Source organism: Notamacropus eugenii, chromosome 4 (assembly GCF_028372415.1).
Source record: "Notamacropus eugenii isolate mMacEug1 chromosome 4, mMacEug1.pri_v2, whole genome shotgun sequence".
NCBI lineage: Eukaryota > Metazoa > Chordata > Mammalia > Diprotodontia > Macropodidae > Notamacropus > Notamacropus eugenii.
In genome coordinates, this window is record NC_092875.1 from 287,368,691 (window position 1) to 287,389,922 (window position 21,232).

Consider the following 21,232-nt stretch of genomic DNA (forward strand, 5'->3'; position numbering starts at 1 on the left):
TAACATTATTTATATAACTTTTATCTTTATCATGGTATTTCTATTTAATGAAATGTCAATATATTTTGAAAGAAGTATTTCTATTAGTAGTACACTTTTAAAAGTATCTTCATTTGTGAGAATTACAATAAACAATGCTTAAAACCTAGCAGAAGGTACTCTGAAAACTTGGAGTTGAACCAGAAGGACAAAGACAGTAGAATGAGTTTCCATTTAAGCAAATTTTTTTTCCTATTTAAATTGAAACCCATCATATCTTAAAGGATTTAACTGGCCTAAATTTGGGTTGAGCATTTCCTGAAAGACTGATTTCTACACAAAGGCTACAGCATATCACATATTAATTAATCATTTTTGGGGGGTCTGGACTTCTGATTTTGTCACTGTGGGGGAACTCTCAGTGTGTAAACTCCCTCTTATCAATGTAGATCTGTACCTCATTATCTTATGGAGTTACCTAGAGCACTGATAGGTTGTGCCAGGCTTAAAAATAAAAGTTTCAGATACTATACCTTTACTTGAACCATTACCATCTTTGAGTAAATAATATGTTCTGAATTTCACAACTGTTCAATTTCATACTATGCTTCAAAGGTGTACTGTAGGTTGCGTCAATATGTTTTATTAGAGATAGTAGTAATCAAGATTTTGTCTTATTTCAGCTAATCAATGAGTTATTTATAGTTATAAATGGAATTTTGCCGTTGCTACTGAAAATGTGCTAACTGTCCTCTACAGCAAATGAAAGCAGTATGAATCATCAGTCGTGGTTGGTGTTTTGGATACAAAATTAAAATCGATAGAATCTAGGTAACAATATTTTATACAAACCTGTAAACAATCTAGGGATGTACTAACTATCCGAGGACATTTGGACTGGCATGCCAGCTCAAATGGTAGGAAATATTTATCTGCTTCGATAAAACTAGTCTTCGATTTCACTGGAGGAAGAGTACTTGAACCACCTTTTGCTTCTCCATGAGGGGGACTAAACAAAAAGAATATTCTGATTAGAAAGAGGTATTAAAAACTCATAAATCTGAGTTAGCCATCTACCATTTTACTGATGAGAAAATATAGGTTCAGAGAAGTTAAATGACAAGATTATATAATAAGTTAAATGGTAAAACCATCCACATTTCTGGCTCCCCTGGTTTTGTCTTCTTTCCAAAATTCAAGTTTTCTCTAGTATAAAATGATTCTCCTACATTTAACCAATTCTATGTCAGAATGCTTTAAGAAATGTAAACGACTTCATTTGTCCTCAGAAAAATTAGCAAGTCTTCAAGAAATTGTAACATTGACAGACATAGGTCACTAGAAGCGAAGAAATCTAATATATTTTCTAAGTAAGTCTCAAACACTTTGAGGAAAAAATTCTCAAGATGTGACTAGAAATGTAAAAATAAGTTTATACAGTTATGTAAGTCTATTACTGGCAATATTAACATAAAAGGTTTTTTAAAATTTACTATGGTGCAATTACTTTTTTAAAAGAAAGTCATATAACTACTATAGAGATTATATATGGAAACCATCCTAACTTAACTAAGTCATGCTAATTTTTTAATAAAATAGTTAATAATTTAGCTAAAATTTACAAAAAGTACCAAATTATATTTACTGAAGTGAAAAAAAATCACTAACCTTTGTTTTTCGGTTTCAGCTTTTATTTCCTCTGCAAATACACATATAAAAAAATACAAGTTAAGATTTATAAGTAGATGACCAAAGTAAACAGATAAGAGAAACTTATAATTTAAATTCTTACAAAAGATGCAAATTGTAGCTGTCACACAAACATCAACTACCATGATTCAATTTGATTTGACAAGTAAATAGATAAGCTAAAATACAGGCAGCTTAAGATATTACACACAAGCAATTATGAATACTGTAAATTTTAAAATATTGTTAAAAACTGTTAAAATTATTTTTAAAAAATAAATATTACAGAGCAGAGAACAAAAGAAAACCAACAAGGAAGCAAAGCTAGGCAGCTTTGGAAACAACGTAGAGTGTTTATTATATAAGTTTTCTTGAAATGGAAATTTATTATTTTATATTGAATACTCTCTTATGGTCTGATGAATACACTGCAATGCTTTTTCTTTCTCATTTTGTATTTAAGTTTAAAATTTTAAAAATCGCTAACCTCCCCCGCCCCAAAATATACATTTGAGAAGAACTGAGTAAAATCTGAGTTTCCTGGCTCTACAGATAGTTATTAGTATCTTAAAAATGTTAAATAAGCACCCTTCTCTTTTGTATCCCCTTCTCAAAACATAGTGGGTACACAATACATAGAAAAGCATAGTATTTAAAGCTTGGGAGAGCCTCAGTGATCAGCCCAAGTATTTTTTTTTTTTTTTAAGATTAAGAAACAGGCTTACTTGTGGTCTGACAGATAAATCAGTGCATAGGGCATGGATATTATAGTGCTGACACTTAATATATGCTCACAGACTGATAAGGGCTACTTCATGTTTTATTGAAATGATTAATAACTGGTACAAGCAATAGATGTTCTATTTCAATAAAGCTCAGAAACATGGCATTTTAAAAAGACATTTGCAACCGCAAAAATAGATTTGAATAGAGTCAAATGTAAAAAATGCTAAAAAATATATCAATAAAATAGCTATTAATCTTTTAGCATTTGTATATACTAAAACAACACATAAGATAAACATTTTTGAAATAAGCCGCTTTCTCATAATCAAAGTTCTCTTAAAATTAACTAGTTTTTTGTGATGAAAAAGGGCATGTGTGATGGGTATTTTTTCTCCTCAATTTCAAATTCACCAAACCTGTATTAAGTGGCTACCATATCTAAGGCATTGTGCATGGTGTATTTTTTTTTTCTGGTACAAAACACCAAGAAGTATGAACTATATATTGCTTCCCAATCACAAAAAAAATGATGATTCACATGGATTAACAATGGCAATTTTTGCAGAAATTAAATCCAACACCCACATTTTTCTTAGTTACACACACATCTGTATGTTATGTATAAATTACATAATCTTTCTAAAGAGAAATCTTAGGGTTTTAAAGTGTAAATCAAGAATCCAACACAGAAAATGGAGACAAGTGATCACAACACCTTACTTTGCATCAACCTCTAGCTTCCACTCTACACTTGGTTCAACATTTAAGAATGTGAAAAGATTCACATTCAGCATATTAGAAAAGTCTAAGAAATGAATGAAGAATGCACAAATTAGAATTCCAGAGTTTTCAATTTCATGAGAAAAGAATAAGATGCTTTATGATATTTCAGACAAAATGGTATATTATGATGATAAAATATGTCCTATTTTTGAACAATCTTCCTGCCAAACAGTGCAAAATATGTCCCAATAACAGTACTGGTCAATAAATATGGCCACAGGTATTTAGGTTTTACTTAAATTCCAGGGAAAAAAGAGAGAGGCCAACAAAAAAGCGGCTATAGCAGAATGTAGAAAGTAATATTTCTATAATGTCGGAAGGCAGAGATAAGGACACTCCGGTCAAAGTGGCTATGGATTACGCAAAACTGAGACCAACCTAAAGACAGCAATTCAGAGCTGGAAAAGCAGTGGCTTTGATCAGTATTTAGTTCACTGGAATGGTATATGATGTATGCAGTTGTTTCAGTTCTGTCGGACTCTCCGTGACCCTATTCTGGAGTTTTCCTGACAAAGGTACTAGAGTGGTTTGCCATTTCCTTCTCCAGCTTATTTTACAGATGAGGAAACTGAGGCAAACTGGATTAAGCGACTTTCCAAGGGTCACATAGCTACTAAGTGTCTGAGACCAAAGTTGAATCTAGGTCTTCCTGACTCCATGTCTGGAGCTTTATCCACTTCACCACCATCCTAGATATGTCAAATATCCCAATATTAGTATGGTATTATAATCTTTAAAATTTTATTATTTTTATTGTCATAACTTCAATGCTACAATATTTTAAGTTCACCAAACTTATTTCCTGTGTTCCAGTGTTTTTAAAAATTATCTTTTACCCCCTAGATTTGAAATGAGTGACAGAGTGTATGTGTGTGTGCGCACACATGTGTGTGCACACATGCATGCATGGGAGAGGGGAGGAAGGGAGTAGAGCAGCCTGGGAATGACTAAATGACTCAAAAATCACATGTTAATTTGATTCCTCATTTACTTTTAGCTGCACATTATACCTTTCAAAGATGTGGCTCATACAAAATTCTTACGTATAAAAACTTTGTTATCTTTAATAGAAAGGTATTAGCTCCATTCAATTATCGTAAAAACAAAACCAAAGCATTAAATAAGACTGAGGGTATTTTGTCTATTAGAGTTAATGAACTTTCCTTTAAATGCTATTTAACATAAATTATCTTATCTGCACCTCAGAACATCCTAGTAAAGTAACAGGTAGCAGATTTTAACATCACTCTAGTGCTACAGAGGCATTTATAAAATGAGATAAGTTTTAATACAATTCTTACTTGAGACTGTCCACTTTAAAGGCAAATTTTGCTTTTATTTAGTAGACAAATTATTCTGTCACTCCATATTAGACTGTGAGCTCCTTCCTAGAGAGGAAAGATTTTTTTGTTTTACTTTGTAGCCAGACCCAATACTCCCATTGCTAGGTGATGAATTACAGGAAATGGGGAAAACTAATATCAGATTTCTAATCTTCATTAAAAAAAAAAAAAAGGGTATTTCAAGACCTTTGCTCCCCACTTATTTAAAATGAATCTGAACCATGAACATTTTACTAAAGATGATATGCTTGACAAAATTTTCATGTACTTAAAATGTTCTACATAAACAGAAAATATTTTTCTTCTATAAGAAAGTCTTTTGTATCTTATAACAATACTTAAAAATCAAAATCTCAAGTTAAATACAATATATTTTAAACAAATGATCCTGTCAAAATGAAAATTAAGGAATCTATTCCTAATAGCTGTTGATAAGCTGATCATTTTCCTCCATAGTTGGCCTCATCCATTATAGTAGTGTGTCCTTTTTTGCGTGTGTCAGGGACCCCTTTGGCAATCTAGTGAATGATCTCTTCTCTGAGGAATGTTTTAAGTAACTGAAGGAAATGCTAAATTTTAGTTAGAGGTTAGTAAAAATAAAGATACAATTTTCCCCCCAAGTCTGAATTCTCTCCCTCAATTCTGCTTCCTGGCTTCCTTTAAGTCTTCTTTCAAAACACAGAAATTCCTTCCCTTTGATATAATTTCCAGTTCATCCTTTATTTTTCTTGTTTGTACAAAGTTTTTGCATGTTCTCTTTCCCCATTACATTGTAAGCTCCTTGAGGACAGGGACTACATTCCCTTCTAAACAATTTTAACTATTTTGTATACATTTGTACTTGTTTACTTTAAATTTATGCTGTACCTATATTTGTATGTACTTATATCCTCTATTAGAATATAAACCCACTAAATGGGAACTGTTTCATTTTTTGTATTTGCATTCATAACATCTAACCCAGTGCCTGGCACACACTAGGACCTTAATAAAACATATGGAGGGAATGATTGATTTAAAACCACATTTCCTAGATAAGTAATCATTTTTTTTCCACACCGGAGTGCCTATAAATTAGTGAATTTTTCTTTCTGGTCTCATAAGCTGCCTTGTGAAGGCAATTTCAGAATGTTGTAAGCAATAGCAGCAACACTTCAGTAAATGTAAAACCTGCCAAAGCTGCTGCTTTGAAGAACACTCATTTCAATGTACATCTGAAGTTAGAAATAAAAATGAAGCCTGTGGTACAAAGGCTCTAGCTACCCTGTGTCAGGGAACATGCAAGGCCGAGAGACCAGACTATTTCGTGGTATTCTCCTTCCCTAACATCATTACCACTCCTAACTAAGCAGGGGCACTATGAGAAGAGAAGACTTTGGAAGTCCTCTGGTACTTCCCCTTCTGTCTCTCACTCAGTTCCATTTCATTACTTTGGAATGCATTTTTTAGGGGGTAAGATGAATAGGAAAAGAGAACAAGATATGTGTAATGTCAAAGTGCAGTCTAAGAATGGGTTCTCCATGACTTTGGTTTAGGCTAAGGAAAGATAGAGGAACAAGTACAAGAAACAGAAACTAGGACTTTTGACTCTCAGCCCAAAGTTCTTTTCAGCAAGGCTGCTGACATCTAGCCTTCTGAGAACTTCAAGTTTCATTTTCAAGCAGCAGGTGTTCTATCTAGACTATTAGTTTCTGGCCTTATGACTCAGGATAAGTGGCTAAGTAGGAAGGGGAAGTAACCCTGGTCACAAAAGCAGCCTCTTCCTGATCCAACCTGAAGCTGGGTAGAATGTAAGTGGTAAAATTATAACCCCTACAGGCCAACACTGAGAGAACAGCTCACCAGGACAAGTTTCATCCTCAGCCTTAAGGCGAGGTCAGAGCGCCACCTCAATCAGCCCGGTATCCATATTCTCTCATACTTCAGCTGGAGAATTTCACAGGATTGAATCAAAGCCATTCATGTCCCTGACCCCCTCCCCACTGTCTCACCATTCAATTATTTCTTCTAGGTCTAAGTACTGCATACCTCGCCCCTACTTTCTTCCTTAAAGGAGTACATATGTTGACAAACTTCTAAATTTCTCATCCAGGGTCTCAGGTTAGTTCTTTCATCCCCTACCTGCTGACCCAGTTGGTCACTGTTTTAGTGTTGATGTCCCAGAGTGAGTATAAATAGCAATTGTTTCAGTTCTGGTCAGAAACTCTAAAGGTCTTCCCCTCCCAAACTGATTTTTCTTCTTTGAATAGACAAAAAAGGCCATCTTTTGCCTCATTCCTTACCCAACCTTAAATCAATGAATGGGTGCTGACTCAGACAAACTGAGACCTGGAAAAGATCTTATATGGAATATAAATTTCTTGTAATAGAGCTCTGGAAAACCAGGTATTGATAAAAACCACGGGAATTCAAATAAAGCTATCTGACTATGCCTTAAACTCAAATAACTCTGGCTTTCACTGACTAGCCAATAGTTGGTGATATATGTGTGTGTGCACGCATGTGTGTGTGTGCACGCATGTGTGTGTGTGTATATATGTATATACATACACGTATGTGTATATATAAAAGTCTTAGCGTGTCATTGTTTGAGTTTTGTTGGCTCAGAGTGAGTGTAAATAGCAATTGTTTTCGTTCTGGCTAGAACCCCTGAGGATTCCCCTCCTAGATTGATTTTTTTTTTCAAGTAGGTAAAAGAGGTCATTTTGGGGGAGGGGGCTGGGGGGCTTCATTTCTCAACTAACCTTAATCACTGAATGGGTGTTGCCTCAGACAGACTCAGGAAAGACCTTAGCTTAAAAAGGCCAAGGTCTCCCACTGCATCCAAGGCCATCTTCGGTTGTCCCGATCTATGTCTTGGCACTGAACCCAGATGGCTCTGGAGGAGAAGGTGAGGCGGTTACTTTGCACAGCCCTGCCTCACTTAAATCAAGTTCACTTGCAAGTCAAGATATCACCTTCCTGATGTCACTGGTCCTCTTCCAGAATGAAGGGCAAACAAAAACAACGCTGACACAGACCTCTACATTTATTAGCCAGGGTCTCAGGCTAGTTCTTTAATTCCCCATATTACAGTGACTTATGAGTACCTTCACTTCCACCCTCTTTCTTTTCTTTCCTCCAATCCACTGCTTGCTCTATGTGTCATGAATACTTAAGATTCTAAGAAAACAAAAGCTAAAAGATATCTTCAGAAATAGTCAATATTGGAGAGGTTGTGGAAAGACAAGCATACTACTATAGTATAGATCACTTTAGAATTATTCATATACAGTGACTAAAAATATCCATATCTTTTGACCCAAAGATTCTGCTGAAAGGACATACTTTACGGTAGCCAATGACAAAAAGGGTCTATATAAACCAAAATATTTATAGTAGCTCTTTTTCTGGTTGCCAAGAATTAGAAACAAAGTACATGTCTATTGACCAGGGAATGGTTAATTAAATTGTGGTACATAATGTAACAGAATATTACTGTGCTATAAGATACAAAAAAATTACTATAGAGAAGCATGGAAAGATTTATATGACCTGACGCAGTGACATCGGGAGAGCCAAAAAAACAATATGCACAATAATTACAATAACATAAACTGAAAGAACCACCATAATTAAAACTGCAAAACTACAAGAAGATCATATCCCCAAAGAAGAAATATGAGAAGACATCTACTCTCCTTTGTAGAGTTGGAGGAGGCAGGATTTACAGGTGTAGAAAATTTACATAATGAACTTTTCAATAAAACTAATAGGTTTTGATATTTCTTTCATCTTTTTCTTTTTTGCTTTAATATAAAAGAAAATTGAAATTTAGGAATATAAGGAAAAATGAAAAGAAATTAAAGCTTCCTCCTCTGTTAATTTCTTTCTTCTTACATCTTAATTTTGCTTACACTTTAGGCATGTTTTTCTAACATATTTCCTGATTTTTGTTCTGAGCATCCCATAAGAGAAAAAAGTGCCTTGGAGAAGCAGTCCTCAAACAAACTGGAGAGTCAGTGTTCTATAATCTTCACATTTTGTTTCTGAGAAATCCAGGGGGAAAAAATTACACTTGTCCATTGGCTATCACATTTAGATCACATATTTAGATTTAGATATTTACAGCGGAAAGATCATATATTTCTAATCTAACCCCCTCATTTTACAAATTAGAAAACTGAGACCTGGGGAGAATTAAATGACTTGCCTAAGATCACACAGGCAGTACAGGGTGAGTCAAGATTTGAACCAGGTCTTTTGACTTTAGTCAGTGTTTTTTCTTACCACACTCTGCCACTTTAATTTTTTAATTAAAAATGTCCCCAATTATCAAGCATTTATTTTTTCTCCTCACCTCCCCAGTCCCACCAGAAAAAAAAAGACAAAATCCTTATAAATAAGCATAGTCAAGCAAAAGAAATCAACATATTACAAGGGATTTTACTTTGATTTGGTGAAGCATAAAGCTGCAAGTCAGTTGGCTGAAGACAGAAACCAAGTGAACCATTTTTTTGGAGGAGTGAGGGTATCTGGACATTTAATATCATTAGTGTAGGGAAACTCCTGGTATGGAAATTCCATCTAAATATGAAGATATGCCAAATGACAACTATTCTATAGCTTACAGGTTAAAAAGTTGAGGTAACAAGAGATTAAATAATCTGTTCATTGTCACAAAGTCACTGTGTAAAAAATCAGAACTTGAACTCAGGTCTTTTTGAACCCAAGCAAAAGGCTCTCTATGCACTACTCCAAGCTGCCTTACTCTAAAACCAAACTAAGGGGAAGGCAAAGTAAAAGAGCTGGTGTACAAAATGGAGTTCATTATTTTCAAGTATTCACATTATTACTGAACTACAGAAGGGATGCTGCATTTAACAGATGAAGAAACCAAGTTTTAGTTAGTGGCATAATCTAACTACAATCAATCAACAAAGATTTATTAAGCAGTTACCAAATACTAAGCATCTTGCTAGATGCCAGAAGTGAAAATGTCCCTGCCCTTAAGGAGCTTATAGTGTATAGGATGAGACAACATAAACACAACATACACACATACATATGAATCTATATGTGTCCATACACACATGTATGTGCATGAATATGCAAAATGTAGTATATACAAGGTAACTGGGGAGGTAAAGGGAGTCATCTAGAAGGCAAAGGGGAATGTGAAGATAGAATCTGAGGGGAGCTAGTTAGGTCTCCCAATTTTCAGTCAAGTGTTTTTTCGCAGTTTCCCCAATTAGAGACAATAACAGAACCTGAGCTAAGAAAATACTGGTAAATAGTAATCTTATCAGCCAATCTTAATGAAAACAGTCAACCTAAGAATGATTTTTTACTTTCCTAATAATTTGAATGTGAAAGAATACTTCAAAAAATTTTTAAAAAGCAGTTTTTGTTAAGTAAACAATTTCAAGACCAGATTTATATTACCAATTTGCACAGCAACCTGCTATAGGCTCCCCAAAATGGATGTTTTTCCTATAGGAGGCTCAAGGTAAATTTCAATGTAGGCCATCCAATCTAGGTCAAAGGTATTATAAATTTCAAATGAACACTCTTACCATATGTGACAAAATAACAGATCTGCATCAATTTGAGTAATTTGTCAATCTGGCATTTTTAACTGGAACAGCTGTATTGATATTTGTACACAGGACAAAATAAAACAAACAGAATAATCATTCAAAAGTACCTACTATGCACATGGCAACACAGACTTACAAAACTATTCCAAAAACCTAACATAACTAGAGGGTTTGACTTTCTCCACCAAGTCAAAATAAAACTTATTCAGTATTTTTTAAAAAGCCTACCAGAATATGTGTGATAGTATATGTATGTGTATGTGTATGTCTGTGTAGGCACACATATACACTCACACATGAATATACTTGCTGTTGATCCTACATTCTCAAAGAAGACCAATGACATCACAGGGTGACGTTCTGACTTGTGCATAAAGTGGATTTAAGTGAGGCAGAGTTGCACAGAGTTGTCAGCCTCACTCTTTCTGAGTCCAGCAGCAGGACAGAAGGTGACTGGTGATGGCCTGGAGTGCACTGGCATCTTTGATATCTGACCAAGCTCTTAGCACTCCACGGTGTCTGCTTTAGCCACCTTCCTAGCTGTTGGAACAAACTGTTCTTATTTCAGAGGGAAAGTTTTCATGTGCTTGGGGCACTGATGTGTTTGAGGCTTGTTGGTTATCCTCAATCTGGTTTAGTTCATCTGCCAAGAGGGTTTATCAGGGCCTGGTTGCTGCGACTGCTACAGCTTCTTAGAGCCACAGGTGGGAGTGGGGTGAAGGTGGACCAAATGCGGACAAAGAGCTCTGAAAAGGGCTTGGCAAGCCATCACCCCAGAAGTGCTTGTTCTCCCTGTATACCTATATACCACATACAATATGCAATTATAAACTATATAGAGTATGTATAAAGCAAATTAAGTAAAATATATCAAGTATGTTAAGAGTGTGTGTATGTATTTCACCAACTCTGCCATCACCAGAGTAAATTTAGTGCCTGGGAACAAGATGTCACTTTATATGTAGACTTAACATTCACAACATGATTCATTATAATATTCTATTTAATACAAACAGAATGACAACAAATATTATTGGCAAAACCACACAGAATCCTAATGTAGTGAAAGAAAACTTAAAATACTTCACCTGATATTTACAAATTCATTCGATATTTACTACCCAAGAAGTGGTCTACTTCTCTTTATTTAAATATCTGATACAACCCACTTAGAGAACTCTATTTATTAGTCAATTCAGTTTGAATCCTGTGTAGGGGTTAATGTAGCTATTTCCCTTCTCCATGTGTGAGTTATATCATTAGTTAAGTAAACCAAAAGTTACAAAAAAATAATACTGTTATTCAGTATTACAATTCTGGAGAAAAGATGTGTGAATCTTTGGTTTTTAATTCAAATTTATCTGCAGATCAAAAAACTAAGAACAGTCTAATCATATCAAAATGCCTTTCATTAGTTCTTAAATAACTAAAGGAGAAATTTTAGATTTCATAATTCATTACTGAAACAACAATTTACAATACAATTCAAGAATATGTAACAACTTTGTAGATACTGACAAAAACTATTTTTGAATACTTCATACAGGAGATTTATCAACAACCTATATTCTCAAAAAAGAGACTTACACAAGGATACAAAAGTAGAAGCTACAACTCTGGACTCAAGAAGTTCACAATCTGGCTAAAGATATAAAACTTGAAGAAGCAATTGTGGAACAACTAAAGCACAGCCACAAAATAGGATTATGTACTTAACAGTATGACACAAACTATTAAATAAGCAGTAAGGAGGCATTCACTCATTTAATAAATATTTACTAAGAATCTAAAACGTGAAACACATTGCACTGGTAGGGGATGGGGGGGAAGTATAGAGAGGGGATACAGAGAAGAGTAAAGTTTATTCTGCCTTCAAGGAGAAAAGCTACAGATTATGGGCACGATATCAAAGAAGAGGGTGAATTAAGAAAATCTTGGAGAAATAAGAAAATTACTGCTGTGGACTGGTGAAGAAGTGAAAAGGCAGGCCAAGCAGGAGGAATGGAATGAGCAACTACAAGGCAGCAAGAATAGCCAGAATATTTATAGGAAGAATAAGGAAACTGGCTTGTATGAAAAGGTGATTTTAGCATACACTAACAATAATCACTTTAATGTCTGTGTCAAGCACTTTGACTACATTATTTCATTTGTGTCTAAACCACCCTAAAAAGGCAAAAAGTGCAATCTAATGGTGTTACTCCTATTTTACATATATGTGTGTGTATATTATATATATGTACATGTATATATAATATATATACACACAAGAATGTGCGTATACATATGTACGTGTGGGTATGGTCACATAGACCCACAGAACACATAAGGAAAGTAAATAGTTTTAGAAGGGCCTTCAACGATGAGACTGGGAATTACCCTTAGGTCAGGGGTCAGCAAACTTTTTCTGTTAAAGGACCAGACAGTAAATATTTTATGCTTTGTGGATCAAGAGACAAAACTGAGGATGTTATGCAGAAACTTATATTAACAACAGAGAAAATAAATTACTATGAATTTTGTACTGACAAAATTCAAAATAACTGAACACAATCTTTTTTGTTTTTATAATACAAGTTCACTAATGAAAAGAATGGCATTTCTTTTTACTGTTCCATATCATCAAAATCGATAGCAAATGTTTACCTGTTAATGTAATCTGTTATGAGATCTTACATATTTCATCTCAGAAAATGTTTTTTCACACAGATAAGTACTGCCAAATATTCATGTCAAATGAGAAGTACAAGGAATTTACTTGAATATATTCATCACTTGGAAGGCATTTACAGAGTTCTATTAGATTCTTCTCAATAGTTGCCTTTTAGCATGGCATTGCAGATTAATCACTTCCAAATGAAGGTTAGCTAGAAGCTCCTCAACTGCACAGTTAAATAAATGGATTTAGAAATATGGATAGCTCTTTTGCATTTGCATTAAGATCAGAAAAGCATCACTAGAACCGTAATTTTAGTTTAGAAATTATATCTTATTTGTTAAATTCAGTTGAACATAAATTCCTTTCATTTTCACATTTTTAGTAAATTACTGGCAACATTAAGGGTTTTACATAACATCATGTTTAAGATTGTTAATTCGCGTAAAGTTTTGTAGTAGTAGTGGTGGTTAGAATGTGATTGGATAAAAGGGAATTACTAAGTCTCCTATTCCTGTAGTATAGCTACTATGATAAAATGAGGAAGCACAGGGAAAGCAGAATCTTTAGGAAGAGATTAATGTGGATATATGCCCAACAGGAAAGGTGATAATGAGAATTTTACAGTAAATAATGAAGCCCTCAAATTAAGCAAAAATTCAGCTGCCAAATGTACGTTAGATTTGATAAAGATAAGTTCAAAGTCCAGTTCCTAAGATAAGTTAAATTTCAAAATTCTTAAGATTCCAATACAATAAAATATAAAACTGGAATTAGATGTTTTGTTAGATAATGATGCACCTATCAAAGATGTAGAGGAAATTCTAAATCAAGTGAACTACATCAGGATTGGACAAATATGCTTTGAATCTGAGTCAACTCCAAAATCTGGGATTCGTATTTCCCAGAATAGTGAAGCATATAGTAAAGTATGTAAGTATAGTAAAATACAGTAAAGTAGATAAATAGTAAAGTTTACAAGCCCTTAAAAATCACTTAAGTTCAACTCCCTCATCTTGTAGCCAAGGAAAATGAGGTCACTTGTCCGTAGTCATCCAACCCAGAATTCTCATAATTCAGTGATCCCAATTCAGACTGTACCATACCACACTGGGATTTGCCAAGTCTAAAGTCTCTTATGACTCAAAGATTCCACAACTGCTTAATGAATGAATGCAAAATAGCCACCAGAACAAGTCATCTTTTCCCCATTCAAAACAAGCACTCAAGATATAAATGCAACAAAGAAGAAATTATTAGGAATTTTTAGGTACTTCATTTCATAAAATTTTATTTTTACAAATTTATATTCTGGCTATAGCAATTTATTTTTAAATCAGTTTATTTAAAGTAGAATGGAGTGTTTTTAAAATACATATTTAATTTCATCTATAAACTTTGTACTATGTTTAGGTAACCCAATAGTACATCTGACAAAATTCTGAGTTACTGTTAAATGTGATTTTCCTGTATAAAAGGTTGTCTATGATTTCAGTACTATGAATTTGGTTCACCACTCAGTTTTTTTTAAGTTCATTATGCATCATATTGATCTTTACTTTCCATAAACACACTTTGGCTTAGTCAAAAGAAAGCCGGACTTTGAAGTGAAAATAACAACAACCTAATCTCACATCCTGCCTCGAATACATACTAGCTGTGATCACATAAAAATCACTTAAACATTCCAGGCCTCATTTTCTTCATCTGTAAAATGGGGAGAGTAACAACATTTACCTCAAAGAATTGTGATATTTAAATGAGACAATCACACTTTGTAAAAACTTTAAAGTATTACATGAGAACCAGATTTTCATCAACAAAATGAGGATGCTATGACTTTGCACTAAATACCCCAAAGGGCTGTGATGAGAAAAGTATCTTTCCAACCTTACAATGTAACGCCACATAGATGCTATTTAGAAGCAGTTAGGTGAAACAGTAGCTAGAGTACTGTACTTGAAATCACAGACCTGAGCAAAATCCTGTCTCAGGCACTTATTTAAGCTTCAAGCTCGCAACCTCTCAGCCTCAGTTTCTTCATCTATAAATTCGGAAAAATACTAGTACCTACCTTATATAGTTATTTGTAATAAGAATCAAATGAGATGATGCATGTACTTAGCAAACTTTAAAGGATCCATGTAAATGCTAGCTATTTTTGTTTATTTTTAAAATTACATAAATTTGTTATTCTGTTTGTATTATAGCTAGAAAAACCAAAAATGGAGATCTCAGGAATATACAATTATAGAAAATTATAGAAAAAATTTTCCCAGTAATAACACTGGGTCACCTTATTCTGAAATAACTTGGATCTACTACATATCCAAGTAATCCAGATATTATTTGAAGTTACTAGTTGATATAACTTTACTTTTGGGAGAAAATGATGCTTACTGTAATGCTCTAAACGACCTAAGGAAAAATAAAAACAAAAAATAAGAACTATGCACAAATGAAAATGATCCATGTATATCCTACAAACTGGAAAGAAAGAAAATGCTTTTATGCAGTATAGAAACAAATTGTAAATTGATGATAGAAACTGTAAATAGTCAAAAAGTCAACCACCCACATATCCAGAGTAAATAACAAGTAGAAACTGATGCAGTTTAATGACTGATGTATGACAGGAAGATTAAAAAAAAAAAAGTATAAGCCTGAAAAAAACTCAGAAAATATTAAGTTGTTCTAAGTGTTACAGATACTAGAAATATTTCAAATGTACCAGACGTGCTTCTTAAAGATATATGTGAGCTGGAATTTCACAAAGGATTTTAAAGCCTTTTAGAAGATTCTTATTTAAAGAATACATCAATGAACCATAATGTAATTAAAATCACGTCTGCTTCCTAAGTTTAAATTTTATACAGTATGTCCTTTAAGAACTATATCAACAGAGGAAAAGAAAATATTTTATGATGGTGATTTTATTTCAATTTGCTATCAAGCAATAATTTGTGATAATTTACCAATAAATGAGCATTTGTTAAGTGCCTACTGTGGGCCTAGAACTGTAAAAATAGCAACTCAAATTATTTAAATATAATTTTTTGTTCAATTAACACACTTCTCTGCCTCCCCCTCACCATGCCCCACCAAAAAAAAAAAAATAGGAAAAAGAAGAAAATAAAAAGAAAACCTTTGTAACCAATTTCCATAGTCAAGCAAACAAATTTCCTAATAGGTCATGTCCAATCAACTGCACCCTTGGTCCATCAACTTGGTGTCACGGAGTGGCTAGCATTCTTCATCACAGCCCTCTGGAATCATGGTTTTTCACTGGTGACTCGTATTTATAAAAGATTCTGCTCATAGCAATCTCTGAAAGTTAGGTATGCCAAGTGCTTAACTTTAAAAGGGAGAAAAATGATGTTCAAAGAGATCCAGTGACTTGTCCATGGTCATAAAATTAAGAAGTAATTAGGTTTAAAACTAGGGCTACTGACTTCACATTCAGGGCTTTTAGAAGAACTTAGAATAAAATGTGGATTTTTTTAAAGGAAGAGATAAAAAGGAGCCAGTGGAGAGGGAAAGGTTGAAAATATTGTTATTTTTAAGTTTATCAATTTGCAATTTATAGTCAATTTTTAAGATTTTAAACAATCTTAATCATTTGTCAATAATTTAGGGTCTAAGAAAAACAGCATCAAAATTAAGGCCAAAAAACAATTTACACAGTACTTTAGTCACTGTAGCCTCATTTTATCTCCTACCCAAAAAAGGATTATCAGGAAGAGTCTTTAGAGAAATTAGGTACAACTCTCCTTTCAGTCCCTTCATAAGTGAGATATTCTTCCAACTCTAAATCTAACACTCTTTCCAATATACTATGCTGCCTCCCAAAGGCCCCGGAAATTAACTGCACAACAATGTTTAAAGAACTAAAGAAAAAAACCCATTAAATTGACAAGGGAAAAAAATATAGAAAAGAGGAAAAACATGATATGTAGCCTTAGAAAATATATACCTTAAAGGGTGAAAGGAAAATAAAGAGCCAGTAAAGAAGAGAGCATCACGAAAGTACAGGGTCATGGAAGCCAAAGCCCCTGCACTTCTCCAAGTAACTTTTCCTGGTCCTCCTTAACCTTAGTGCCTTTTTTCTGAGATGACTTCTAAGCTATTTTGTATATATCTTGGTGATACATAGTTGCCCACTTAGTGATCTTGAGAACAAGGATTGTTGTTTTGCTTTTATTTTTTGCTTTGCATTCCCCCGAGCTAATTACCGCAACTTAGTAGATGTTTAATAGGGGCACCAAGGTGGCAGTGTATAGAGTATGGAGTCTGAAGTCAGAGAAGACCTGAGTTCAAATTTAGCCTTAGGCACTTAATAGCTGTGTGACCCTAGGCAACTCACTTAACCTTGTCTGCCTCAGTTTTCTCATCTCTAAGATGAGGTGGAGAAGGAAATGGCACACCACTCCAGCATCTTTGCCAAAGAAAACCCCAAATGGGAATCACAAAGAGTCAGACGTAACTGAAAAAAACCTAAACAGAGCATAGAGTTTTCTTGGCAAAGATACAGAGTAGTTTGCCATTTCCTTCTCCAGTGAATTATTAAGGCAAACAGAATTATGAAGAGCCTGAATGACTACTCAGTCAGCTGACTAAACTCCCCTTAGTCCTCCATAAGTTAGTGCTTTATTTACCTTCATTCCTTTTCCAACTTGGGTTAAAGGCAGTTTGTCACTGCTTTCCCAACTGGACCAGTCATTCCCAATAAGTCTCTTTAAGGCCGGGGAGAAATACTTACAAAGCTTTCCATTTCTTTAATGTTCATTCTCTGAGAAACCTTCAGAAAGCACTAAAAAGAATGAAGGCAAGGGGCAAGTTGTTTTCATCTGCTGATATTCATGGCCTCAACATGGGTCCCTGATCTCCATAAGTGAAGAACTGTGTTCATTCAAGTGCACCACTTAGGAAGTATTAGAAACTAGCTAAAAAACAACCCAATAAGCTCAAAATGGGTGGTGGAGGGCCTGGAGATGACAAAATATGGATATCAATGGAGGCCACTGGTGTTATTTAGGCTGAGTCCTATTTAAATATCTCCTACAGCACATGGAACACAAGTATTCATTCTGTTCACTCATCAAACATTTAAGTGCCTGCTACATGTAAAGGTATAGGTAGATCCAACTGAGACCCTGTGTAAACTAATTTACAACCAAAAAAGGCAACAAAGTACAGTGGTAAGAATACAGAGATCCAGGAGGCCTTGGTTTGAATTCAGCCTTAGATTTTATTAGCTGTGTAATCAATATTCTTTGTTCTGTAAACTCCTTTAAACAAACAGAAAGTGTTGTGAACCCCCAGAATATTGTAATATACTATTCATAATATTCTTTTAAATTTATTCATTAAATGCTTACAATAACTACAATAACATGCCCACAAAAGCCACAAATTAAAATTTACATCACATAATCACAATTATAATGTAAAATGTTATTCTACCTAAAATTATTAAAACTCAAAATATAAAATTAAAACCTTTAATTATAAAATAGTTACAAATATTTTATGTGGGGCAGTCTGTAGGAATTATAAGCAATCCAGCAAGACTCCATATGCTTATTATCTGCAAGAATTCATATTAATTTCTGTATTTTGTTGAATATGTGTGAGAGAGATAGGCATATAGCATATGTATTGAATATGCATGAGAGAGATAGGTACATAGCATTTTAAGGAAATTACTTACAACTTGGCAGATGTCTAAAATAACAATCATATATAAACTTAATTTCAATATCAGACTTTTAAATTTGAATACATGGTTTAATTCTACCTTTTGATTTAAAGGATGAATAAAGTGAAAATGCTCACTCTTACAAGTATGTAGTAGAAAATAGAAAACTTAAAAGTTTTGTTGAAAGATGGAAATTCTCTTTTTTATTTTTAGCTACTTAATCCATCAGTGAAAATGAATAGATAGTTATGATATAAAATACTTTTCTACTGGCTAGTGACAAGTATTTTAAATGACAAATGTACTTAAAATTGAATTGTACATACTGCTTTGTTTTTAAACAAGTTTATATGCAAACTAGTCTTTATAAGGACTGAATCTCTTCAGACAGTCTTTGCTTATACCACAGGCACACCATACTACTTTCACAGAAAGTCTAATGAATGACAGATCAGTGCTGGCACCAGTTCATTTGAAAATTAGCAATTAGAAAAACAGTATTATAAGCAAAAGATAAGTTCACATCAGAAAACAGCTTTAATAGGAGAGGAAATATAAGGTTTGTTTCCACAGAATGTCTGTGATGGTCCCAGGATGACTTATAACGTGCATGCCCAGTGATCATGGTTTTCAAACAACCCAACATTTGTGCTGTAAGAATGCAAGCATCTTGATCACATAACTGCACAGCTAATAAGGTATGGTTGCAAGGTAAAAGATGGGAATGAAGGAGCTCCTCTGGCGTCATACACAGAACACAAACAAGGGTACGTACAATCAAATGTAGAACTCTTGGGCAGTTTGGAAACAACCTGATGATACACTGAGGAACTGCATAAATATGCTATGTTTTATCAGAAGTGGTGAGAGTCTGATGTGATCAGTGCTAGAAAATCACAAACACTGCACACATGGCCAAGGCCATTGTGAATCATTGCAGAAATAAATCTATACTTCAAATGAGCAAGCTATCTGTTGTCACTGCAGAAAAATATATTTACAATGTAACCAGGCAATTATTTACTGCTTAAGTTCCATTAACTAATTTTTAATATGAATCCCTTGGAGCATCATCCTTTAAATGGGAACCACTGATTTACTTCAGAGTTGTAAGGAAAGTGCTTTATAAATCTTAAAGCATTATAGAAATATGAATTATCACCACACAGTATAATGAAAATATTAAGACTTTACTTAGCTAGATTTAATTACTTTACATTATTTACAATATGCAAAACCTAGTAATCAACAAAAAATGTAACCTAGTAATAACTTTGTTATGCTTTATTTCCTGGAACCTAATTTCAAATCTATCTCAGACTCTAGCAGGCTTCAACTGTTAAACATGTGGAGATAATTAAATAAGTAAGTTTTACTATCACTACAACAGAAATAGAGATAGACCCTCTCATTTCATTAGTATATGGAAATCCCAGAGGCAGAACATGAACCCAGGACCAGAATTCCTATCTAACTGATCTAATAATTCCATTTTAGTAATATTATATAAATCTTTATTCAAATTTGACCTATATACATTCTGACATTGAATATCTGGTGGACAGAGTTTTCATCTTTGATCTCAGCAACATTGTATATGTTAGTTTTACTTTCTATGTAATTATAAAAGCCAATGTTACTCCTAGTTTTTTTAATGTAATAACTACTTTAGGCTTCTGAAACAGACCATGTTTTATACTATTTAAAGAATCCCTTTTAAAACATGAAATTGTTGATGATAGATTTCTAAATGGTTACATTCCATTCAACATATTAATTTATAATTTACATAATTCAGATTCCTTTAACTGAAAAAAAAATGGTTTTAACGTTTAGAACAATGAATTTTGGCGCCAAACCCATTTCTCACTATTAACAGGACAGAACTTAAAAAAAAAATCTTAAAAAGTAACAAGAGTTAGCATTCATATTTGCTATTTAGAAGTGTTCTTCCGAATTAATGTTGAAAATAAAACATTTTTGAAAGATAAAGGAGAAACATGGGGAAAGAAGGTAAAAAAAGGAATGAAAGATGTTTTTGGTGGGTGTTAAAAAGAGAATAGGCAAAAGTAAGGAAAAAAGGGAAGAATTAAATAGATCTTACTCTTTAATTGGGCACAAACAGAAACTCTTGACATCATTCACTATCTACAATTAGGAATATTTTAATTTTTTATGTATCCCTTTTTTTTCCTTCTTGAGAAAGACTGCTTTATTGGAAGGGATAACTCATGGTAAAATACTTAGGGAATTTAATTTGCTGAATCAACAGAGCCTTTATGTTATGGAGCTCGAATCAAGGCTCAAGTGTGAGAAATGCCTTATTCACAGAACATTCCATTAGCTATGCATAAATAGTGAAATCAAACAAAGCTCCTTATTTGTTATTACTGGAAGATTCTCTCACTATTGTAAAAGATGGAAAACTACAAGATTAACAATACGCCTGGGATGGTACAAGTGTCTTGAGGGAGAATGGGAAAAAGAAATAAGGCATCCATTTTTAATGAAACAAATTAGATTTTAAGTATAATCCTTAAGGACACAGCAACAAATTTTTTTCACAAGACTTTAGAAAGTATCAAAATAGAACAGCCAGTTATTCTAAAATATAACACTTTCTATGCCGCATTTAAGGAAAGTCTCTGACATTTTATTATATTATTTATGCATATAAGAGAAAGACAAGATACTCTCAAACAGACCACAGTTTAAAAAGTTATCAACTTTTTCAAGTATGACTTTGAAAACACAGAGAAAAGTTAGTAAACAAATAAAT

General features: G+C 33.6%; 1 protein-coding gene across 3 annotated transcripts in view; it reads right to left on the reverse strand.

Moving 5' to 3' along the window:
- ARFGEF1 (ARF guanine nucleotide exchange factor 1) overlaps positions 1-21,232 on the reverse strand; it is a 172,462-nt gene that overhangs the window by 137,074 nt on the left and 14,156 nt on the right. For all 3 annotated transcript variants that reach the window (XR_011966130.1, XR_011966129.1, XM_072604742.1), the window contains exons 2-3: positions 1,648-1,678; positions 832-988 (exon numbers count right to left, since the gene is read on the reverse strand). Coding sequence is in view for 1 of the 3 variants with exons in the window: in XM_072604742.1 (XP_072460843.1) it covers positions 832-988; positions 1,648-1,678 (188 nt within the window). In the remaining 2 variants the exon portion in view is untranslated. The remainder of the gene's footprint in view (positions 1-831; positions 989-1,647; positions 1,679-21,232) is intronic.